General features: G+C 40.0%; 1 protein-coding gene across 1 annotated transcript in view; it reads right to left on the bottom strand.

Moving 5' to 3' along the window:
• LOC138624331 (poly [ADP-ribose] polymerase tankyrase-1-like) overlaps positions 1 to 26,368 on the bottom strand; it is a 91,385-nt gene that overhangs the window by 25,905 nt on the left and 39,112 nt on the right. The window contains exons 6-14 of the mRNA XM_069704439.1: positions 24,436 to 24,511; positions 10,179 to 10,273; positions 8,906 to 8,972; positions 8,423 to 8,609; positions 5,454 to 5,575; positions 5,183 to 5,274; positions 3,868 to 3,946; positions 3,167 to 3,338; positions 1,191 to 1,270 (exon numbers count right to left, since the gene is read on the bottom strand). Coding sequence (XP_069560540.1) covers positions 1,191 to 1,270; positions 3,167 to 3,338; positions 3,868 to 3,946; positions 5,183 to 5,274; positions 5,454 to 5,575; positions 8,423 to 8,609; positions 8,906 to 8,972; positions 10,179 to 10,273; positions 24,436 to 24,511 — 970 coding nt within the window. The remainder of the gene's footprint in view (positions 1 to 1,190; positions 1,271 to 3,166; positions 3,339 to 3,867; positions 3,947 to 5,182; positions 5,275 to 5,453; positions 5,576 to 8,422; positions 8,610 to 8,905; positions 8,973 to 10,178; positions 10,274 to 24,435; positions 24,512 to 26,368) is intronic.

Genomic DNA, 26,368 nt, shown 5'->3' with positions numbered 1-26,368 from the left:
TGCTGAGTCGGAAGAAGTTGGACATTTTTTTGCGGGTGGTGTGGAGTTTGCACGTGATTTTACACACGCAAACCTTCAGTAAATCAGGCCCTTTGAGTTCTGATGGGGATTTGATAGATGTTCCAGTGGTTTTGTTAAGTCCTCCTTCAAACCATTGCTTTTATTTGGCAAAAATGTCTACATGAAGGTCCTCAAGTTGTTGTCCCTTGTCCTTCAGATAAAGATGGACTGCTGAGTCCTGACCTGGAGACTTTGTTTTGCACCATGGGCTTGTGACGTGTTTTACAGTGCTGTTTTGTTTGGTGTTCTGTTTCTTTTCTTGGTCTTGGTGAAGGCCCAGTTGGGGTAACAACAGGTTTGAAGAGCCTCCTAAATCTGTTTTTCTTCCTTCTACTTACTCTTTGACTCTTTGTCGTAACGGTCACGTTCTGGGCCCGAAGACAGAGGGCTCCGATAACCTACAGTTTGTGATCCAGTGGGTGGTGAGAGTCAAAGTAATGATCTGCATGTGGGGGTTTCCTGTATACTTTGATATTGTCAACTTCAATGTGCACCGCACACTCCAAAAAGGCCAGACTATTTCCTCTGACATCTTCCCGGGGGAATTTCATGCTGCTGTCCACTGCATCCATGTGTTCTGAGGGCTTCCTCTTCATGTGTTTTGTGTTTCAAAACACAGGAAGTGGAAGCCTTTACTCATTTGTGCTCTCAGTGGCGGTATAATCTATTCCGTGTAATTTCAGCTTTAGGTATTCTTGGTCGAGAATGACTCATCAACTTTTTTATGCATTTTCCTGTACAGGATTCCACATTTTTTCAGGACTTTAATGAGGCAATTAAAAAGCTTTCTGCACTCAGAACAAATTATCTCCCCTCGATTAGTGTCATCAAACACACCAAAGCAACTGAGGCCGTGTTCTTTGAAATTCTTTTTTCATGTCCATTTCCATATTTCTAATCAAGGCGGTATTGATTGTTAATAGAAGGATGGGTGGTCTATTTTCTCTTATGTAATCCTTTAACACCAACCCCCTGGTTTGCAGATAAATATACTTCATTTACAGCATGTACTATGTCGATCTTAATGATCTTTACCAAACTGACTATAATGACTGAGCAGAATGGAACCATCAAGTAGAAAACAATGACAACTGTCAGATACAAGATGTGGCAAAATGCAACCAAACTACCTTGACAGTGTCCAGGTCTCCGGCTTTAGCAGCTTCCAGAAGTCTGTAGTCCACATCGGAGTTTCTCACCGGGACGTTCTCTACAGAGCAGCAGACACAGGAGAACAATGAGGAAACACAGCCTGCACATGCTTGGGACAAACATGAGTAAAAGTTAACACTAAAAGAGAACATGGAGTTATGTTTATCCTCCGTAAAGACATGAAGTTAGAGGGAAAAGGAGCGTCAAAAATGTACTTTATGTACACAGATGTCAATTTGTGGATGATTCTAAGGAGGGAAAACAAGTGTTTTGTTTCAGAATGCTGTGAAATAACAACATTTCTGTGATTGATTTGAGTGAAACTGTTTATTTGCACATCAACAATAACTGACAGCAACACATGAATCATCCTCTTTCCTTTGATGATAACAATGCGATGGGGAAAAAACCCCGATAGGAAACAAATATGAAGTAATAGGTCTGAATAAGTGTTTTGTTTCATTTAAGCCAGTCTACTGGCTTGCTGCGGATATGCTGGAGGTTCTGCTGCAGCTGCTAGAATTAATGTAGTCACATCTGCCATTTTACAGATTTTGATTTATTCATTCGCACTTTGGAATTTGCAAATCAGATCCTCACTTATGTTATCTAATATCGCATAGGGCTGCTGGACTAGAACCTAAAATGTACAGACTGTAAAGTTGCCTCAGCAGCAATAAAGGTAATAAAATCTACTTTTATACGTCAATGCATATATTTCTTCTTAATTACAGTGTGGCCTGTTAACATATTGGAATTTGATGGATGGACTAAATTGGTTTGCTCTCCAGCTTTAAAGGTAGCCTGTGGTGTTATACAGTGTAATGTTTTTATGGGTGGATTCCTGGTTTGTTTGTGGATGTACATGTAGAAAGGTGACGTAATGCACGTCAAACCTGCAGTGAGGAAGTTTTGTCAATCCCTTCTGCCTGTGAGAGTAATTACAAAAACACCGTTGACACACGCGTGTGTCATAGTCATGGATGCACCACAACACCTGTGAAATGACTTGTTTTACAACCAAACTTTGATCCGTTCAGTCCGATAACATTCAGAAGGTGTAGAAGAGTTGCATGATTGTATTCGATCATTTCCCCCCACATTGAAGTTAGAATAGGGAAAAAACCACCAAGACCTTTTCCTCAGGACCGTAGACACTTTTAAACTGGCTGTACGTGACCCACGGGCCTCAGTTTGAATGGCCCTGCTGTAGAGTACGCCCAGTATGCATTCATCCAGCCAGTACATTAAAGACCTTACCAGGCACCTGACTTGGAATCTTTAAATAAATACTGTGAAACACAGAGAGATATATCTGGCGGTAATTGGTTTAATCAGAATTGCATAAACTCGTTTGGCGACGCTTGAATATTTATAAAGTGCTGCACCATATCTTAATGCCAGGAGTTTCACACTATTCTACTAATGAACAGGTTCCAATATCATGCCAAGAAACAAGAAGCCACCAAAAGGCTAGAAGAAGACTGCAAGCAAGTGAACATGGACTTAAACAATGCAGGAATAAAAATCTTCTGCCAATTCATTCAACAAGTGTTTCGTTGAGAAAAAAAACAAAAACTCCATAGTGCACCTTGAATGAGAAGCTGCTGCAGCAATGTACTGTGATGTGGAGTTTCTTCTACCACTGAGCAGGTGAGTTGATTCACTCTGCCTTAAATCTGTTTACCTACCTTCAGTCTGAAAATATCAATATTGACCTTTACAAAACAATTCCAGTTAATTTCACTGTTTGCAGCTGGTGCATAGCAACGAAAACACAACACCTACACATCTGCACACCCAGCCCCTCCACCCACTCAGCCTCCTTCACACACACACACACACACACACACACACACACACACACACACACACACACACACACACACACACACACACACACACACACACACACACACACACACACACACACACAAAGGGTGGCACACTGTACCATTGAGTATTTGCTGAACGGCTTCATTTCCCATTTGAGCAGCAGTGAAGCCCTGCAGTGACACCAGCGAGGCGTCTGCCCCGTATCCTAGCAACAGCCTGCAGGTCTGAAGGTGGCCTGCCAGCGCCGCGCGGTGCAGAGCAGTCTGACCCAGCGTGTCCAGAGCGTTCACCTGCAAACACAAAAAACCTTGAAAGGATCTCTGCAGTTGCATTTGTTCCCGAAGCCCTCTCGTTTTTCTCTTCCAGTGAACCCACTTTACCCCAGGTATCCTCATCTATGTCTGATTCAGGTAGCAATGTGTATGGCTATTTATTATCAGACTACAACAGCAGCTTTAGAGAGACATCCTTATTTGACACTCAAACTAAACAGATATTTATTATTGTTCTCTTAATATGCGGAAACATTTAGTTCAGTTTTATAACTTTGGACATTTATACAGTACGCAAACACATATTTGGTATCTTTGTTTATATAATAAATGACTTTTAACCCATTTGTGATAAAAAAAATGTGTCGAAAAATATGTTAATATGCAAATAAATATACAAAACAGAGATGTTTATAGATGATATAAAAATATAATTACATAATATTTACAAGGGATGAAGGAGGAAGTGTAGGGACAGAGATAAAAAAAAATTGATACATGAAGATTTATCTAAAGTTATAAAACAAAAAAAGATACTGTAATTTACCATTGCACCATGTTTCTGTAGCACCTCCATAATGTCATTATGAGCCCGTTCTGCTGCCACATGGAGAGGAGTCATAAAACTACAGAGAAAAGGAGCAGACACATGTGACTGTTCAACCTCAGATTGTCAACGTGCAATAAATGTTTATTTTTCGTTTAATTTGATCTCGAAAAACAATGCCCCCTCATCAATAAATAAATTTAAAAAAAAAGCATAATCACAGACAAAACCAAGACTGTTAATACATCCCTATAGATTATAAAATAAGAGTTATTGGTAGCATCAGTCTGAAAACACTGTTATCAGCATTCAATCACCAATGTGGGCTGGTGGTGAAAGTCAAACTGACATTATTGCAGTTGCACCCAATCTATAACACTGTAATGTATGTAAATGATGGTGGAAATCTACTAAACTTTACCCTCTTTGCAAAACTCTGCCCAGTTTTAGCAAATGGATAAATGTCTCCATTGTTATTAGCTGCTTCAAAAGCAAACTGAGACTTTGGGAAAACCCTGAAGTAAACGCCACAGGTCTCTCTGCTAATCAATTATTATTAAATCCTTGTGTTTCAACTGTAATCCGGATAATTTACTGACCACTACAGAGCAAGTGTTGCGGTTCCACAGGCCCAAAGGTGAGCCACCACCCCTGCATACTTTCCTGCACAAAATTACACTTTTACAGAACCATGTGTTTCTGATTTGTATTTTATTTATTTTTTTATTTACTGTGATTCCAACACAAAAAATGATGAAGTTTGATTTAAATCACAAACTAATTTAGTTAGCTATTTCACAGAGCGCTTTCACTTGTGAGACATTCACACTGTAACCTGTTGGAGAGTTTGACTGTCGGCAGTGGTTTTCACTGTCAGTGCAACGTTGAGCGCGACACATGAAGAGGTGCTCATTACATGAACAAGCCAACCTCTGTCAACAACTGTCCGACGTGAACTGACTGAATTATCAAATCGGCAGCTTTTAGCCGTGGAGTCCTACAAAAATCATCTCGGCTGCGATTCAGAGGATGTTACAACATTGTTAATGCATGAAGCCACAGAAACAACCATAATCTGATCTAACCTTGTGTGCAGTGTTTGTATTGTTTGTACAGAAGTGAAGTTCAGACTAACAACGTACTAATGAAGTCAAGACAGCCTGACTCAGCATGTGAATGACGATGCGTGATGCTTGGACAGCGATGCAACCGCATTGTTCTACTTTGGTAAATTAGCTTCATCCAAATTATTTTCAACTCTGGAATTGTCTATACAAATACATCATTTTCTCACTTTGGGGAAAACAGTACTCACTCTTTATTCTTCTCATTGACGTTGGCGCCTTTCCTCAACAGCAGCTCCGTCACCTGCTTCCTTTTGGGGTGAGGCGATGCCACTGCACAATGCTAACACACACACACACACACACACACACACACACACACACACACACACACACACACACACACACACACACACACACACACACACACACACACACACACACACAGAGAAACATCATTTTAGCACCTCTGCTCCGGTCAGTGTAGGAGTGTGTGCGGTAAAGTGTGTGTGTGAGTCTTACCAGTGCAGTTTCATGTGTGTGAGGGTGTTTGAAGTTGATGATCTCCAACGCCAGGGTCTTCTTAGCCTTGGCCATGTCGGCTTCTCGAGCAGCTTGAAGCAGAGAGTGACCTTTAAATTCATCTAAAAACACACACACACACAGACACACACACACACACACACTTACAACTGTCAGCATATTCAGGAACAGAGAAAACAGAGTCAGTTTCAATTTGCTACAAAAGTATATAAACCCAGAGGACAATCTGGAGCTTCGACTGAATAAAAAACTTAAAACAGAGCTCCGGGGTTCTCGCCAGGCCATTAAAACATACTATTTTACTTGTGCAGCACACCAAATACTTCAGAAATATTGATTTAAAGTTTTGGCTTTTTCACACCAAAGAGTTGATAACATATGACGTAACAGTCCGGGTTGCTGGAGCAGAAACGAGTGATTATTTCCCGGGGACTGAAAATTACAAACAACAAACTATTTTGCTTCATATGAAAATTCAGGCTGCATAAAAGAAGTCCATTCAAGACTTGTCTACAGACTGAGCAACAGCATTCATGCCGTTATAATGAGATATTTAGTCAAACGGTAAGGACGCAACAAAGGATCACGTCTTCAAGGAAATGTGGTCAAGAAAGAGAAGAATCAAAATTGACAGCATAAACATGGAGCTGATAAAAGGGAAACAGAGGCAGCCTCTGCAGTTTAATCTTTATGTAAAACTGAAGTTGCTTTATCACGATTCTTTGAAGATTAAAACCTGAATTCATTTATTCTCTTTCTAGCTGAAAACTGAGGATTGATACCACTGTGATATCTTCAGGGTAAATATAAAGCAACAGCCAGGAGGTGGTTAGCTTAGCTTAGCATAAAGAATGGAAAACTGAGGGAAAATGCTCTCCAAAGCTGCACCGGCCGGGACTAAAGCTCATTTCATCACATGCATTTCATCTTATGTTTTTAGTTCATAGTAAAAACTGAATGTAGGCATGCAGGATATTTGATTTTTTTTTTTTTTTGGTCAATATCCGATATCTCTTTTGGCCAATTGCTGATGTCAATAGCTAAACTGATATAGACACATTATTTTCCACCCAACTGCAGAGAACATGAAGTCTCTCCTGTAGTGGAATAAACATATTATTATGCCTAATATTTATCATGATGTCCCACTGGCAAAATCGAGACATAAAACATAATGCTTTTAAAATGTAGAATTTCACTGGGAATAATAAGTAAACTACTTCAATTTAGCTTCTCTAAAACATTTCATATAAATTTCTTTTGTAACATTTTCATTTCACTCACGCACGACGCATGAGACGTGAGGACGTTGCGCTGCGGGGACACGGCGTCCAGCATGTAGTCAAGCATCCAGCATTTAAGTATAGTCAAGGTGTCATTTTAAGAGCCTGTCATTTCAGCAGGAAACTTCATTTTGAGCTGGTGTCTTAACTCACACTAACACACAGACTTTCACATAAACACATACGTACACATAATACTGATGCACACACTACAGATTTTTTTGTACAGTTAAAAAAAACAACAACACTTTCACCACATTACAAGTCTTAGTATACAAACCCAATTTCAGGGACGAGTCGGCAGCACATGTCCCACTGAGACGTGTTTCCAATGACACACCCTCATCAAAAAAAAAAAAAACATCCAACAGGAGCAATTGTCCTGCACTTTTACATGAATGTAAGACGGCTTTTGATTACTGCAGCACTTTATTTTTGTTTTGATCTGATTCATCACAAAAACAAAGCAACAAGTGCAGCGACAAGAGAGCTGACTCACTCATTAACTTTCTAAGAGTTGCAGCAGGCTTCCTGGCAGAGACAAAGAGATGTCTGGTCTGCTTTGACTCTGTGGTGACTGCAGCTCAAAGAAGATGGAGCTGTTCTCACAAAATGAACTTAATTATACTGTACGCTCTGTTTAATTAACATATCACACATCTTCAAAATGCTCAATTAACAAGCACTCAAATGTAGTTTTTGTGAATGCATGACTGACAAAGAAAGCAAAACCATTTTCACAAACAAGTGTCAACTGTCACCCTTCAGAAATATTTTCAGAAGCACCACCAGAATACTGATCAGGGGGAGTGAATTTAGTGAATGACATCATATTAAGTTGTGGCGAACATTTAGTGACTTGGTATTTCATTGGAGAAGTTAAATGGGAGTCTATTGGAGTTTTTTTTTTTTTTTTTTTTTTTTTTTTTTTGGGGGGGGGGGGGCTAAGCCCTAGTGGCCCTCAGTGGTATTGCACTTTAAGGCATATGCATTGGCTTCACTTTTCAGCATCAGAAATTCCCTCCATTCTTATATACAGTCTAACTTCTTAAAACAAATGAGTACGTTTATAATTATATAGTGGCATTTATATAAAAATCTTAATCAAAACTGAATCAACTTGAAATCAAAGAAGATCAACAAGGTTCTCGCATTCTGAGTTGAAGCTGCAGCGCAACTAGTGGAAGAAGGACATTCAAAAGCAGGGGAGATACATGTGACTAACTCTCAGTCAAGTGGAAACATAATTGATTGGGATTACTTACAACTGGAGCCAGACAACATTAAAACAATTACAATTCTGTGCAGAAACATAATTTCTTTTTTGAACGGAAGAAATCAAAATTCTACTTCCTGCCTCCGTGGATGGACTCCTCTGTCCATCCTGGCAGATAAATGCTGGATCAGTCAAGAAATGATTTAGTTCTACTCAGAAGTACTGCTGGCTGTCAGATGTTCACATCAGAGTCTCTTCACGCCAATAATTCGCTTTTGTTTCATCGTCAAAAGTAGAAACTGATATTCACATTGTCAAATGTCTCACATCTCCAATAAGTTCAAATCAACGGTTCCAAACATCGCTGGTGTAAATACACGTTTTCCAAGAACAACACATGCATTACTTCAGCACCATGACACAGTTAGTAAATTAGGAGCCACACTCACATGCAAGTCTCTCCTTCAGCTCCGGAGTGGGTGCCATGTCCACCGAGCTCTTGCTGTGGCAGTTGAGCAGGGTCGGGTCGGCGCCGTGGCTCAGCAGCAGAGAGCAGACCTCCACTCGGTTTTTAGACGCAGCTTCGTGTAGCGGGGTGAACTGCCACAGATCCATGGCGTTCACACAAGCTCCATGCTGGGGAAGGAAATAAAAGAGAAAGAGAAAATGAAAGAGAGAAACAGGGAAAAGATTCGAGTGTTGAGAACAATTAAGATCTTTGAATGTGTTTTGGACAGTTCAAATGGGAATGAGTGGGCAGTTGGTCTAGTGTATGTGTGCTATGTACAGCATGTCTTGTTTTTAATCAAATAACAAAGCCGTGGAGCAGAGTGCATTTTCATTTTGTTATAAGCAAAACAATATCACATCAGTCAAAGTTCAATGCCATTGCCTGGAGCAAATACTGAGTTAGCATGTGTGAGTGTTTGTACCTTCAGCAGCAGCTCAGTAACCTCATAGTGTCCGTAGGAGCAGGCATTATGTAGAGGCACCAGACCGCTGGAAGGAGCAAATACAAAACAGTTCTTCATTAAAAAAAAAAATATCAATTCAAACAAAACTAAATACTTACATTCTTTAACTCTTAATTGCATTGTTATGTCTGCAGCTAAATAAAGACACTATGCTAGCATATCTGTAATTAAGCACAAAGTAGTGTTTTGAGATAAATGTTAACATTAATATGCTGACATGCTAATGTTGAGCGGGTATACTGTCTACAATGCTCAACATCTTATTTTAGCGTCTTAGCATGTTAACATTTTGCTAATCAACACTACAAGTATTTCGGCATTTCGTCTCTGCAGTAGTGCTGCTGGTGTTGATGTATAACCCAAACTTGAACTTTGACCTGATGAACACTGAAGTTATTACTTGTCATCCTGAAGGTAACAAGAATGTATGTAGCGCCGGGCAATATGAATAAAATCTAATATCAGGATATATATATTTTTTTTTTACCAAATAGCTCGATAGGAATATTGAAACAATATTGTCGGGATGACTACTGGCGTTTTATAAAATATTTACACAGTAAGATTTTTGATCAATAATAATCAGTGATGTGAATATAATGACAAAGTGGACAAAGACAAATATTTAAAAAGCTAGAAGACTCTATGGTTTATAGAATGAATCACGTTGCCGTAATGCAGCCTTTAAAAACCAGGAAATAACAACACTTATGCCATATCATGGTGTTATGATATCCAAAATCTAAAACAATATCCAGTCTATGATAAAAAAAAAACAACAACAACAACACAATATATTATTGATATTTGGCCGAGCCCTAAATGAGCATCAAACTTCATGATAGTTCATGTTTAATAATTGAAATATCTCAAAACACAAATGTTAACGATGATCTACCAAAGTTAGAGAGATTCATTGTCTGAGCATCATGAATGTACCGAATGCCATGCCTCACTCTCAGAGGCTGTATGTTTGCTCGCCTAAATCTCACGGGCTTAAATTCAGTTTGAAAATCTGAACAGATCCAGCCAGGCTGAGGAGTGTGCTTATCCTGCTTGGTGTATCGAGACTTCATGAAGAGCACTGCTGATCATATATTAAACACTCCTGTACGACCCTGAATTTGGTGACTGAGGGAGGTTTAGTTCTTCAAGTAAAAATTCTGGTACCTTCAAATCTGCTTTCAATTTCATTTATACATTCAAACTATATTTTCTTAGCTATACGTACCCCTTGTCCTTGGCGTGAACATCAGCTCCATGCTGTAGTAACAACTGAACTATCCTCACCCGGTTGTATCCTGCTGCCAGGTGGAGTGGAGTGGACTGAAGAGACGGAGACACAGAAGGAGAGAGAAGAGGACATTAAAAGCAGGACGAGAGGGGAAGGAGTCAAAGAGTGGGAGGGAAAAAAAAGAGACAAAAATATAAAGGAAATGTTAGGCCATGTGTCTACTCCACAGCCTACCGTCATGATTTCATTACCATCAATCCTGTATACAAGGATGCGTTGAGGAAGTGCACATTTAGCTATTTTCTCACTGAGCAGACACATCTTATGGTCTCAAAAGTGAGAATTGAGCTTTTCCACATTGAATCCATCTGCAATTTCAAAGTCTGACTATAATTTCCTCCATAAAGCTGATAAAAAGCTGCACTTCTGAATGCAATAAGATGGGACTGAGATGAGATGGCTTCAGCTCTTCATGCAGCATTTTGTCTCCTTGCATCTCAAAGAGAAGGCCATTTTTCTTCAAAGCTGGAGTGACACCCCGACAGGTGGAGAAATGTTACAGCAGCGAACATGTTCCCATTATTCAGTTGAATGGAACTTGTTACAGGGGGAAAAAAAGTAATAGAAAACCGGCCTCTAAGTCATAATATAAAAGCCATTTTACAGCGCGGGATGTAATATAGAGCAAATTGTGAATAGGACTGAGATTAAAGCCTGAACATACAGTCTGCAGATAATAAAAATTATCACAGTACACACTGAGCTGACAAGTAATGTGCTGCACTTTTGGGCATTTTCATGAGCTAAAACCCAGAAGTTTGACAAAGTCCCTTTCACACATGATATTTGGTGTGCAAATCTTCCAGATGCTTTCTGTCTAAACATCGTAATCTTTAGGCAATAAAGAATTCTGACTAAAGTGGCAGAATTTTCAGCCTTGTCGGAGGATGTTTCTTGCCAAAATGCATCTTCTCCCTTGGAGATATTAGTCACAAAAACTTTTTGAAGACCTAGATACATTGCGGCATATTTGTTTATTATGTGGTTTGATGATTGAATTTGGACAGCTTAATACCAATCACAGCCATAGAAGCAATCCAACTGAGACACACAACATTTTGTCTGAGACAAATACATTTTTAAATGAACTTCTACTACTTCGGAAACCAGGGGCACCCAAAACAGCTCCACCCACTTAATCTATGTTTGTCTGGTTCCACTTGTCTTAGCCGCTAATTAGGAATCCCTCTGGTACCAAAAATGTTTTTTCAGTGTCATTAAAACTTTTTCTTCGGTCCAACTGAAAACTGCTCACTGAGACCTATGGATGACTTCAGGCAACTGAGACTATTTTTCTGGAAACAACAAGCATGGACTGTTTCACAGAAGAAGAAAAAAGTATTTTCTTCCATTGTATAAAGTTTGGGTCAGACATGTTATAGAACTCAAAACCAGGGAATGTAAAATCAAACCTCCAATGAAATAAAAGCAAAGATTAAAACATAGCTTAGACATTAACTTAGAAAATATTGTAAGCAGTGGAAGAACAAGTTTGTAATACAGAATGGGGTTTAGATGTCTAAATCTTTGGTTTAATTATGCAATCTGAACAATCCCAGACGGTAAAAGCAAGTTTTTTAAACGGTAATTTACTCAAAGAATAAACGACTATATATAGACCTTTTATAGTTTTCAGCTGATAGTTTGAAGAAGGAAAATGTCAGAACGGGCAGTAAGACGGATTCATGGGTGAAAAGGGCTTCAACCTTCCTCCCAAGCCTGATAACTTATGCATGTGGTGAGTCGTGACCAAATTTTACTCATTACACTTCAGAAAGATAGCACAAGGTCCCAAGAGGTGATGGCATGGAAGAGAGATAAAATCATTCGTGATTGATTGGGTGTTTTCTGAAGAAGGTAGGTGCATGTAACCCTTGTGACTGTGAGGTATGAGGTAACACCCTCGTTGATTAGATGTGAAAAGGGGAGAAAATGCAAAGATTTTGCCTCATCATGCACCCAACACTAGCACGGGTGATTTTGCTGACTAATGTTTGATGCTCTAAAAGAGGAATGGCACTGTCATGACTGATGGCAGGGCAGCAGGTTAACAGTGTCATGGGAAAGTAAAGGGACGGTGCTTCGGGAAGAAGAATGAGAGTCGTGACTTGTGTCTGCAGTATTCGGATGCTTTGGTGGTGTGACGGCAGCTTAGTGTCAAACAACATCCAGATTCTACGACAAAACATCAGCACTATATTCCTCCAACAAAGTCAAACCCACAGAGAGTGCATCAGTCTGCACCGAGCAAGCCGGACGTGAGCCACCAGCTTACCGGCATGTTTTGTGATGTCAGCTGCTGACAATGTCCACAAAAAAACATATATGAAAAATAATAGTACCAACAACAAAAATGTCACGGAAATCACAAAACGATGGCGGCTTTCAGAAATGCTACAAAACAGCAGCACTGATATTTTACTGTTCTAAAGCCTATTAAGAGGTCATTCACCGGCCACTTACACAATATCTCTTTAAAAAGTCAGACCATAATATCATTTCATAAGCAGTGATGCAAAACCTTGGAAACATCGAAAATATAAATAGTGTTTTCAAAGGATTTTCAAAGGGGAGTTTCTCTAACTTTGAGCCAATTTCACAAACCAAATGAAGAAAGGGTTTGTGTTCCCATCTCCAGACAAACTCCTGCTACAGTGCTGACCAGGTTTCAGAGGGAATCTCGAAAAAATAGATCATCTTTTGTGATCTCTGCTGCTCACTCAGGAGTTCAGCAGAGGAGAAGCAGCAGCAGCAGCGGCAGTGAGGCAGAGCTGGGTGGACAGATGGTCCACTCGTGTTTACAGGATGTGACAGCAGCATTTGGAAGGAGTAGGACATGGTTCGCAGTTTGTCATCATCCTCATTTTAAATGCAGTGTCTTTTATCTGTGTGTGTGTGTGTGTGTGTGTGTGTGTGTGTGTGTGTGTGTGTGTGTGTGTGTGTGTGTGTGTGTGTGTGTGTGTGTGTGTGTGTGTGTGTGTGTGTGTGTGTGTGTGTGTGTGTGTGTGTGTGTGTACATGTTATTGCAAATTGATGTGGATATAAATAAAGAGAAGAAGAAAAAAATGTGTAAAGTATTAACCAGGTCCTTGGTACATCTTAAACTGGTAGCTACTAGGGAGTCATCAGTTAGGCTTTACACACACACACACACACACACACACACACACACACACACACACACACACACACACACACACACACACACACACACACACACACACACACACACACACACACACACACACACACACACACACACAAGTGCATGTACTGTTGCATGGCCATGATGTCGTTGCCAGGGTCAGACTGGGTAGTTTAAGCTCCACCTCTTCAATCTGTCAACCCTGTGTGAGGAACGGGTACACGTGTGTGTGTGTGTGTGTGTGTGTGTGTGTGTGTGTGTGTGTGTGTGTGTGTGTGTGTGTGTGTGTGTGTGTGTGTGTGTGTGTGTGTGTGTGTGTGTGTGTGTGTGTGTGCCCACCGCTACACACAAAAAAACATCACTGTCTCATTTGATCTTGCAGTAAATTCTCTACACAGAGCTAATTTGGAGTAAAGTCATAAAAAAAGCAGTTCCAGTTGGAAGTCTTGAGCTCAGCAGCCTCAAGCCGATAGTGCCTATAATCGGAAGCATCACCCATTTCTCATCTATGTAACCCATCCTTCATTCACTACCATCCAACTGCAGCCCGCTTTATTTCTGGTGCTCTGAATTCACAAAGCAAATATGGCTTTTTTTGTTTGATTACTACGTGGAAAATGTATTCTCTTCAAAGGGAGACAACAGGCAGCAGCAGCGTTGTGAGCATAAATGACGGCTTTTAAATGCACTTAAAATGTAAATTTTAAATGTATTTAAAGGTTTTTAAATGCATTTAAAGGTTTTTAAATACTGCGAGCAAGGCAAAGGTTGCAACTAGGCTGTTTAAAAAAAAAAAATGACCTGAAATGTCTGTTCCCCAAAATACTTGCACAAGTAATGGATGTATCTAAGATACAGAGAGATTGAGAGTGTTTAGTCTGACGCACTGTTGCTGTTTCTAAACGGTTTTCACTCCCCTCCTTCACAGGCTCATGACAAAGTCAGTGTTTCTCTCGACGAAATATATTCTCCCTGCAGTCAAAAACCTAGTGCACTATATTTCAATGCAATCAAGCCACAGAATGGCAGACTGATAGTGAGCCATAACAAGACAGAAAAATCCCTCTTTGTTGTGTTTTAATCATCTAAAAGCTTTTCTGTGAGGTGGACGGGGAGTGTGGAGGGGAGGAGGGGAGGAAGATGAAGGAAGCAGGAAGCGAGGAGGTTCGAGCCAAGAAGGAAAATACTCATTTTCCTTTCTAGCTTTGCCTCTGTCACTTTCTCCCCTCCACGAAACACTATGCATCTAATCGGAAACAGCAAATATGCATTAAATACGTCATTAAAATGTATAAAAATGTGGAATATTTGGTCATCTCGGAGCAGAGACACCAATCTTCAAAGCGGTGCCTAAAACAATTACGAATATGCAAAACATGAAAACCGCGTATTGATCTGAGACGACACTCGGAAACACACGGAGTCTGAAATCTGCTGTTGTGTTAGTTCCTTCTTTGTTTCCATTTTTCCTGAACGTCTCTTACATCCGCCTCTGTCCCTCTCAGTCTTCCACTTCTCTTTACGAGCCCGTCAAACTGTTCCCATGACAACGGTGACTGCTAGCTGTCAGCAGTTGCCATAGCAATGAGACATGATATATCTGGGAGGGTGAGCGGCTGCATTTGGACTGTTTTGTTTGGTGTCGCTTAAATGTGTGTGTGTGTGTGTGTGTGTGTGTGCGTGTGCGTGCGTGTGTGTGTGTGTGTGTGTGTGTGTGTGTGTGTGTGTGTGTGTGTGTGTGTGTGTGTGTGTGTGTGTGTGTGTGTGTGCGTGTGTGTGCGCGCGTGCATGTTATTCCTTAACTTTGCCGAGCAGGTTCCAGACCGGCTGCACTCCCACTTGTCCCTTAATGCTGAAACAGTACTGTTAAAAACTGAATTTAGTTTTTGCTTGAATTGATACTAAAACAAGAAAATATTCTGTCAGTAGGCGAAGATAATTCAACTCAAATTCTATACTAAATGACTATTACATTTTTTTGTGGAGGAGCCTAGCGAAGCAGCAATGTGACTTAACCTGCAGTTTCGATTTGTGCACCAATAAAGCAAATAAATCTGTCTGTTTCAGATATGAAAAGTAATTATTTGAGGCAAGAAACCTTTTAAGCAGTGGGGTTATAATGTCACTGGTGTGGATATTCTTTTTTTTTTTTTTTTTTTTAATTCTTGAGGTGCATTCTGCAGTTGTCACACTCAATACATATTATATTTTCCAGTGCATTACTGACAATTTCTTGGATGGCTTTGTTAATTCTTGGCTCAAAAAGTGGATAAAGATATTTTCCTTGGCTTCTCACTACAATGTCTAAAACACCTTTCTAATGTATCACAAATTCCATAATTCAACCAGATGATGACATCAGGTACCACCCTGATACATTAATACACTCATTCTGGAGCTTAATGTTCTGATATGTGATGAAAATAAACTATCATCTGATTCCTGTAGATTTTACTGCACTCAGTCATTAACGTTAACATTCACTGTTCTATTGTACTGAGATTTCTCTTGAGAAAACATTTTTAAACAACCAGACTGATTAAATGACAAATTCAGTCAATCTGCCCACCATCAGGGCATGTGGTCCCTTCGATTAATTAAACTTCTCCTCAAACAGTCACCTCAGGAGGCTTATTAACTGTTAAATGTGAAATGATTGTGAGCTGTTGTTGGTTAACACATTTCCAAAGAAGTTAATTAAAAAAAAACATTTTGAATATAGAGAGAGAATATTATAACTTTAAACATAGTGTAATATCCCTTTATGTTGAACTTGACTAGATTTCAGCTGCCTTGGCACTCAGGTCAGGGCTCCACGTCGGTAGGTGGATGTTCTAACACGATGAGTAGTGTCAGATGGCTGGATCAATAAGCATATTAGCAAATCTGTTTGCTATTCTTCCAACTGACACACACAAACACACACTATAAGCTGCTGACAGCTCAGCCCAGCCAGTATCTTGGAAGATAAATAACCTACAGCTAGTCTTCTCATCTTGTGCTCTCCATGCACACACACACACACACACACACACACACACACACACACACACACACACACACACACACACACACACACACACACACACACACACACACACACACACACACACACACACACACACACACACACACACACACACACACACACACACAGCTATCTCAGCCATCACCTGTCTATCTGCACTGCCTCCCAGCTAGGAACACAGACTTTTCCGAGGGGCTCGGGGCTCCATGGAAAGTTTAAAGCTCGGCAGCTCAAAAAGTAACTTCAGGAAACTCCTCAAAAACAACCAAAAGTGTCCTCCTTATTTTCCATCTTACTTTCCGGCTATCACGTGCTGTTTCTACAAAGGCCAGCTATACAAAATTATTCTCGGGAGAAAGGTCTATCAATACTTGTGATAATCATATTTTAGTAACGTGTTTCAGAAAGTCAGTTCAGGTATCTGGTATTCTTCCTGTTTATCTAATATGAATAATGACTTCCTTGTGTTCATTGTAAAACAAGGTGTCTGATTGTGCTCCGATGTTTAATGGAGTTCCTCAAGAGCCAATCCTGGGACCTGTTTTCTGTTTAAATACTCGATTTATACAATATATTTCTTTCTGTGTTTGAAATATTTATTTGTATTTGTAATTTTTTGGGGCGATACACTTTCCAACCCTAGTTTTAAAAAGTGATATGTTGATAACGTTGTAAGTATTTACTCACTATCTCCAGAAAGTGTTCCTAATATTACAGATTACACCACTAAAACAAAAAGTCTGAAAATTAATTATTTCCTTGGTTTCTACAGAAGGAAAATTTAGCACTTAATTGCTTGACAGTTGATTATTCCTTATAAAATGACTTGTGTACCAGGGAATTGAAACTACATACATCTTCCTCAGGCGACAACATGCCAGAGACTTCTATGTAAGATAGAGGTTAAATTTGTCACTGACAAAAGTTTATGAAAACCTTTCCTATTCCTATTTGTCATCTGAAAAACGCTTCTGGATGTTTTTATTCCGTTTCAAAGGAGCAGAAGTGTAATTTCTCTCTCAGACAGGGCATCAGCTTGCACTCACAAACACATCAACTCCGCTGTGAAAAATCTCCTGTAAGGCATTCCTACGGCCTTATACATGTTCAACTGGATTTGTAAACATGAGCGAACTTCCGCCAAGACAAGAGCCACAGCGGCCTCGACTCTGATCTGTGGACTCATCAGGATCCCAGAGGAGACCAGCAAATGAGAGCTTAATATCGCAGGAGAGTTAGTTTCCAGGCAAGTTGGCCCATTTTTCAACACAGAGCCGTCAGCTCTGGAATGAAAAGAGCTTCATTGTCTGGTACGGTTAAAAACCCAGGAAACAGCCAACCTTACATTTCATGCAACTTTCCCCAAAAACACGTCTGTCATTATAACTGCAGAGCCAAAAAGTGAAAGAAAATTGCTGAATATATAAAATTGGGAGTGTAAGAAATAAGAAACATCATGCTTTCCCTTCATCCTGATTAAAAAAAGCAAAGAGTATTTTCTTTTTCATTTAGTACCAAAAAGTAATGTAGTAAATAAAAGTTTATTTTATAAATTGAGACTACATTTTCTCTCTTCCATTTGTATATCCCCAGCAAATATTTGTTTCATATTTTTGGCACACATTTAAGGATTGACTGTGTTGAGCTAGCTTAACAAAAAATATTGTTGGCTGCTGTAGCATCGTTGTATAAACTCCAGTATAGTAACAGTAGCTAAAGCATTTTAGTTTGCAAGAAAAAGCTAAGTCAGCTAACCAATGCCTACATTATTTGATGTTATGAGCAAAAATATATCAACAAGTTTTAATTAATTTTTTCAACAGATGTAAGTTAAAGAAAAAAATATATTATTTGCGTTTTAATGTAATTAGAGGTTTAATGAAAAGTGTAAAGCTTTATAATCGTTTTCACACTCACACTTATTATTTTTCTAACAAAATTGCTTACTAATGTCTTCTGTTATATTTTTTGACTTTATTTAACTACTTTTGGGGATTCACAGAAAACACTGTTTAGTAAACTGAAATAAAATATTGAAGGACTTTGTAGTCTAAGAAAAATCCCATTTATTTTTTATTTTTTTAAAGTTAGATATCCACTGTTATATTCCTGAAAACGTCTAGATAGATGTTGTTCATTAGATGATAATGATGAACACTGTCATTCAGCAAGCTGCCTTCAGCAGGGCAAGCTCTCATAATCAACATTTAAACAATGCTTCAATGAAAGTCTTTTCTCTTCCCCCTCTCTACGTGAATCTGAACCTTGGTCTCGCTCTCTGATGTTCATGCCAGCAAGGACACAAGTGGGTGAGGATTCGCACTGGTAAGATATAGATCCAAAATTCACAATATTCTCATTCACACACAAACAAACTGACAGAGAGGGACAGAAGCCAAAACTTGAAAATGTATTCGTCAGAAAACAAACAGATACTGAATTAACACAACTGCAGAGACTCAGCAGTGCTGAAGATACAGTTTACTGAACATTTTTTTAAAAAAAACAAAAAAAACAACAGTGAATGTCATGGGTAGTCGGAAATAACTGGCTGGTTTCCTGAAGAAATGCCAGAGCCGTGTGTGTGTGTGTGTGTGTGTGTGTGTGTGTGTGTGTGTGTGTGTGTGTGTGTGTGTGTGTGTGTGTGTGTGTGTGTGCGTGTGTGCGTGTGTGTGTGTGGCAGTAAACGGTAGGTTTCAATAGAGGCAGCTTGATAACACTCGCTACTCAGCTGTGTTAATAATATCCCACTCTGATGGGTCCTCAATCATCCGAGTGTGTGTGCGTGCGCACAGAAATACACTCACCCGTACACACACACACACACACACACACACACACACACACACACACACACACACACACACACACACACACACACACACACACACACACACACACACACACACACACACAGGCTGCTATACTATAGAGGAGTGAAAAAAGAACAAGAGGCTTAGAATTAGAGCTGTGGAGGGAAAAACTGTGACCAAAAAAGAGCTATAAACATTAATTACACTGCCACAAAATGTGTGGATATCCAAACGCAGGGTGAGACGATGTCAACCAAAGTCAATAACAGGATTAACTGTCACCTTTACTAATCAATTCATTATTTTTTTGAAAACACTCGTGCACAAATTCTGTCCTCAAGGTAAACGGTTTATTTTATTATTTGCAATTTGCGATGCACAATACCCAAGTAACATTTATTAAACCTTTGCAAGGCTTTTTATTGTTTTGTCTCTTTTTAAGGCAAAAATCTATATTTGACATCTCTCCTGGCTTAAATCTATCAAACTGTGTATCTGTGGGAGGAACATTTTTTATGTCCTATTCCCTGGGTCTTTCTTGCTTCGTCCTGTTCTGTAACACGTATACCGAAGCTAGAGTGTACCCACACGGCCAACGCTGCTTCTTTTTTTTTCCCGTGCCAGCTCTTTGTCGTCTGCAGCTCCGTCTGCTTCCGTTCCTGCAGCATTGGGCTGATTTTTTTTTACTGTCCTCGTTGTCCCTCGTGAGTTATATCGGTTATTACTGCTAGCTAGGGGAAGCATGTCAGCCGCAGCTGTGTGTGGGTGCGCGCGTGTGAACATAAATAAAGATTGCGAGCACACGCTAACTAGGAGTGAATGGCTGGTTGTTGGTGAGATACGGTTGTTGAAGTAATGAGCAAGTTAAGAGAGCTCCAGAGAATTAAGAAGAAGCTGACTGCCCGTGTGAGAGAATTAATTCATCGACTGTATTCAACATGAGTAAAATTGGATCATCAGGAAGTCAGGTCAGTTCATCGATTACTCATCCAGGGCCACCTGAGCACACTGTCCACATACTTTTGGTCAGAAAGTCTATCTCTCCATCTTGTTTGCTCTCCCTTTCCCTTCCCTTCTCATGTATGCTGTGTACAAACAGAGCTTTTTAATTCTCCAAGAGCCATCTGCAATCAACATTTATGTTCCAGAGCTGTGTTTACTTGTGTGAGCGTGTGTGTGTGTGTGTGTGTGTGTGTGTGTGTGTGTGTGTGTGTGTGTGTGTGTGTGTGTGTGTGTGTGTGTGTGTGTGTGTGTGTGTGTGTGTGTGTGTGTGTGTGTGTGTGTGTGTGTGTGTGTGAGAAGGGAGAGACGGAGATCCTGTGCCATTTCTAATTAAACTGAAACGGAGAACGAGAGGGAGAGGAGGAAGAGACTTAAAGAGATGGAAGTGTCTCTTGTTAAATTTTAAGAGAAGCATCATTATTATCAACCATTAGGATTCTGCCACGCTCTGTTTTGTCCCTGATTAATATTAGTGTTCTTGTAACAATTTGTGTGCGTGCGTGGTTATTGTTCATGATCCTCGATAAGCCTTGTCGTTTATCAGGATAGATGTCAACATTTTATTTTTTACAAAAATAAGTGCAGTTTAAATAATGTAATTTTTTTTTTTTACATTAATTAAATATGGAAAACTTCATGTGTCGGAGGTAAATATTAAAGTTACATTCAAACAAGTTCACACAATGCTGAATAATCACCGCCAGATAAATCTCTCTTTTTTTCACACAGTACGAAGCTTTTAAATCTAGTGTCTGGTGAGACATTCCCGCGCTGCGAGCACAAACAATGACAATCATTGGTGTAGCTTTTACTTGTTGGAGAGCGCTGAAAGAAGCGAAGGAATAGATAGTGTTACTGCTCTTGGACAGGCTGATATTTGTGAAATATTTGCAGCAGGTTATGTAGCTTTTTTTTTTTCACACTGCAAGACGGGATCAACAAAAGGTCAGTGGCTCTTATATTTTTATGTTTACATAGAATTGAATACTGTTCGTATCTACATTTGTTATGTAATAAGCATGCACATTTACCATTGTCTACATCGAAGTTTTGCTATTTTCACGCTGCTTTAGTTGCTTTAGTAAAAGGACAAGTGCACAAGTTTTAGTTGTCCCTGAGCCAATATCTAGTTATTAAGCTGAAGTCCCTAAGTGATTTCTGTTAGCAGTCCCCCATTAAATTACCCTAAGACCACAATGAGGATAAAACTGCACAGGCATGAAAATATATTCCATCTACTGTGCATGACTGCTTTCAGTCAGAGCAATTAATGTGAATTACAAACACAGATTGTGCAGGAGAGGTCATTTTAGTGTCTGTGTGAGCACCATTTTTATATTCTGGATACGGTTGCAATCATCTACTTAAAGTCCATTAAATTTCAGCGTCTCTCAGTGATCTCTTGTGTTTGTCCCCCTGCGTCTCCAAAGAATTTCGAATTACACGGTTTTCCCGCGGGGGCATCACATCCCCTGGCAGGCCACCCTCACAAATAATAGCTGGAGGATGTTCTCTCACAGTTGATATCATGAATACAAACTGCAGCTGAGCATCATCAACAACACTGAAGTGCCCATAATTAGAGGAAAGAGCCTCCTTAAAGCTGTTGTAGCATTTAGATTACAGTTACCAAGAGTACAGGGTAGAAGGCTCCCTTTGGCTCCTTGGTTGTCCCAGCAGTTGTCATAGCAACCAATGGTGAACTCTGCTTTAATGACCAATAAATTAAAGCAAAAAATGTCTCCAACCAATCAGGTCACTTCGTTAAAACTACACTAGACCTTCTCACAGTGTCCCTGACATTAAAAAGGTGAAAGGATGCTGCTAGCCTGTGTTTTGGGGTTTGAATTTTACTTTCATATGATGATCTAAATGCTGTTTCGGGAGCTTTTCTACTTAAAGAAGATTAACAGGTTACTGTAAAAGGCCTAGAGACACTACTAGGGACTCAAGAGGAACCCCAAAACTGTTTGGACAACCATCACTGCAGAGTGGAGCTTTAATCTCTCACTGCTCTCAAGGAAAAACAGGGTCAGCAGCATTTTTTTATTTTTTTATTTCAGTCAGGTTGTACAATAGAGGACAACAGGGACTACTTCAACGAAAGCTAGAAAATACAAAACTAGAGAGCAGTCTGTTTTTCCTTCCAGTTATTCATCTGGGGGACTAATCAGTCATAAAGCAGACGTGCTGCTGTAAACGCAGCAGAGCTCAGGACTCCCCGCGGACGCATGCAGGGATGCTGTTGTCACAAAATTATTTCTTTTAAGTTAACAGGATATAATACGGCACTTTTCTCTGCAGGCTAGTGTACTTTTTGTGTTGTATCATCCAGCCTTTCATTTAGCACACCAGGCATTTTTGCAAGCCCTAAAGTCTCACTTTACCCTCTGCAACCTAATGAGAGCACAATTAACTTGCAGCCTTCGCTGACAGTTAACCTCTCATCTGGCTCTGCTTTCATTTAAGTAAGAACAACATACAGCTTCATTACAGTTAGGTTACACATTCGAAGCAACCTAGAAGTGACCAAGACGAGAGTCTGAGAGAAGCTGTAAATTGTGCTCATTCCAGCTCACTAAACTGCTTTCAGTGTGCATGACAGCGCTACAAATGAACCCACACTTGGGTGGCTCTTAATTAACCAGGCTTTCCCTGGCTCTCACACGGATGTGTGAGGAGAACTGTTCCAGGACGGCCATTCATTCAAATCGCAGCTAATTTACAGAATTTAACTTGGTTCCATCATGATTGTACATAGGTAGAAAAACAAAACAAAAAAAAGTCTCTCTGGGCCAGTGTCTTCAGCCACTGGGCCAACAGTGTGCAGCTCCTGCAGGGCTTCAGCTTCACATGTCACCCAGCAAATTGTTGGCTTATCTTCATTACAGTGCTAGCGGTTTCAGGTTATCACTTCGTAAAGCTCTCAGGCAAAATAATTCACTTATGTAAACCCAAGCGGCAACCCACAGTGACGTCACTGAGGAGTCGAGTTTGGTAATTTGGCCGTCAATATTTTGCTATTTTGAATCCAGTATTGTTGTTTAAGTCACTTCTGCATTGGCCTTATTTTTCAAACCAGGAAGCTACATCCAGTTTCATATAAAGTCTGTGTAAAACCAATCCAATGACAAAAATCTGTATAAAAGGCCCGCAAAAAACATGTCCTCAGTCAGATTCCTATTTTGAGCGAAGGGTTTTTACATAAACACAACATTTTCTGCCAAAGTTTGAACAGTTTTGATTATTTTTTGGATTTATGTTCTGGTACAGGATTTAGCAACTTTTTTTTTTTTAATCAAAAAGCCAGTTTCGGAGATGTTTGCTCTGCCACTGTTAATCAACGTGATCCAACCACATTCACACACTCCTCATGAAGCAGCGAGTTTCAGAGTGTTAAATTCAATAACTCTGCTAGTAAATAACAAATAAGTTCAACTTCAGCTACGATATTTCATGTTTTACCTCAGCATGATGAGGGATCCCAACCTGTGCCTCTTTCAAAATAAAAGCCACACTCAGTTCTCTGTATGAGAGCATTTACAACAGAGCACCTGCAAGGATCGTGTCACTTGCATTGTAAACAAACAATGACTGAACATAGCCAGAGCTTTACCACTATCGTCTGCTCCACTATGATTACATCTAGATAACTGCACCAATACACACGTATAATCACAAGTCTACTACATGAGAGTATCGCCACCAATTATTATATTCTTCAAACAGCTGAAAAAGCAGACAAAAACAACACTTAAAATGTGTTATTTGCCGACATCATGTTGTTTTTTTCTTCTTGGTCACGGGGACAGTAACAGAGCTGTCCCTCTGTCTGACGGTGTTCGGTGTGTTGCTATGCACTGCTATTGTTCAGCATGGGTACTAATTTATTCGCTGAAAGGATTTTGTCTCCATCTATTCATTTTAATGACTGACAGCCAAGAGAGGCTGCTAATGCCTGCTGGTGAGTGCTCGGATTATTTGATACAGCCAAGGCCCACAGCTGCCAATAACTGCATTTGCTTCACTTCCCTGGTTGATATAAAAGAAAAAAGAAAAAATGGTAAACCCACCAGTTGGTTGGTTTTGTAACCCTAATGACTTTCCCGAGGTGAAGTCCTACAACTAACTGCCAGTGATGAGCTTGTTACGGCTTTATTTTTATTTATTTTATACACTTTACTATGTGTGTTTCTGTGCTCGTACCTTGCGGCCGTCGCTCGCGTGGCAGTTGACGTTGAGTGGTGTAAGCAAGGCCATCAGCTTCTCCTCGTTTCCACTCCTGCAAATATATACACACAAACATGAGACAGAAAACAACCACCACCACAGAGGATTAACACTGTTCCTCCGCAGGAGAGTGGGGGAGAGAAAATGAGGAAAAATGAGATAAGAAGCTTGAGACTGAAGGGAAAAAAGCCTGAGCAATGTCATCTATAGAAACAAACTGACGGACAGAAATACTTGGAGGAACGATTGAAGGGTGTGTGTAGGTGTGTTTTCCTGTGAAACTGACTGCAACCAGCTCAGAAAATCTGTTGGAGGAGACCCTTTTCCCTTGCTACACAGGAGTTAAGATTTTCCCTGTGTTGTTGATGTGTGTTTCCTGGTTCTTAGGCTCGCTGCCCTGGCATTGGTCAGCGACCAGGAAGTGTTGCCAAGGCAGCAGCCAACCGAACCACCATCCCCATGACAGCTGCAAAGGAGGAAGCTGTCAGATGGTTAAAAAAAAAAAAAAAAAGAAAGATTATTGTCCTATTCTTCTATGTTCCTCTTTTCTTTTTACTTCAGTTTTTGGGTCGGGCCTCTCCCTCCTTCTTTTTGTTTGTATATTTTTCACCATTTATCCTCCCCAGAAAAGACATTCACATCCTCTCGTTCTGCCAGTTCTAACTTTCCATCTCTGCTCTTATTCATTTCACTGTTCACCCCCACTACCTCCCATCCCCTACCCTTTTCCCCTCCTCTACCTTTGTATTTTCTGTCACTCTGTCCTTTACCCCCACACTCTCCAGCCACAGTTTCTTCCTCATCACTTTTACTTCCAGTGCTCAGCTTCCTCCCCTTCTTTTTCCCCTTTCTTTTCCTTTCTTTGCCTCAAGCTACGGCTGTTACCGAACACAAGAGAGACTTCATTCTGATGCAAACAACATCTTTAGGATTTAACAGGAAGGACTGACATGACATTGCAAGTGTGTGTTTGCATGTGCACTGGACATGATGATGATATGATACAAGTCAAAAGAGAAAAAAAAATTAAGACAATAGTTTGTAACTTTGGGAAATATGCTTGTTCCTTTTCTTACAGAGTTTGATCGATTTCTAAGGTGGCAAAACACAACAACATTTGAGACGACACAAGCGGTGGGAAAACACTATTCGTTTGTAATTGGATAGAGTCAAAGTCAATACTCTGGTTTTTTTTTCCAATGGATCTGTTACTGTAGGATGGGTTGGTGCTACATTGGATCAACCAGAGGGACGCTCTACGCTGTGTCTGCTGTGATTGGTTGTTTTGGCATGTTTTAAAGTTACCTAGAATGATAGGCTATACGGAGGTCCTTCAAGTTGACAGAAATCGGTTTCCCGCTACCGTTTCTTTCTCTTCAGTGAGTCGTTCGCTGTTGTTTGCGCAACCTCATTGAGAGTTTGTGCTGGACAGGTAATTATTTTTGAAAATTAGAGCCATATCTACTTCACAAGGTGATACAGTGTCAGTGCTGTATTCACAGTATACTGTGCTTCCCCAAAGTGGTTCAACAAAAGGTTAGATCATTTAAAAAAAAATAGGTAGTTTGAAAATATTTAGTTTCATTTCTGTATTTACCTGCAGAAGCTTTACTTAAAGACAGACTCTGCATTTTAAGAACCTTTTAATGGTGATGAACCTTTAAGAAACATTTAAACATTGGGTACCACTTTCCAACTGACTGATGGCCTCAAAGGGACATATTTGCCTGGCTGGTCAGAGATCTTTGTGCAGCAGTTGAATATTTTCTTTCTCTATTATTTGCTGGCATATAGATTGCAATTACCTCTTTTCTGTCAATGCACTGAGTCACTGAATTCCTCTCGGATATATATGACTATTTCAGTCGGCCTATTTATTATTTCTTCTGTATTACTTTGCAAGGATGCT

This window comes from Brachyistius frenatus, unplaced genomic scaffold (assembly GCF_029030835.1).
Source record: "Brachyistius frenatus isolate BFR_SWC_R1_liver_20210118 unplaced genomic scaffold, ASM2903083v1 Contig_3, whole genome shotgun sequence".
In the NCBI taxonomy this organism is placed as follows: domain Eukaryota; kingdom Metazoa; phylum Chordata; class Actinopteri; family Embiotocidae; genus Brachyistius; species Brachyistius frenatus.
This window is presented reverse-complemented; position numbering and strand designations above follow the sequence as displayed.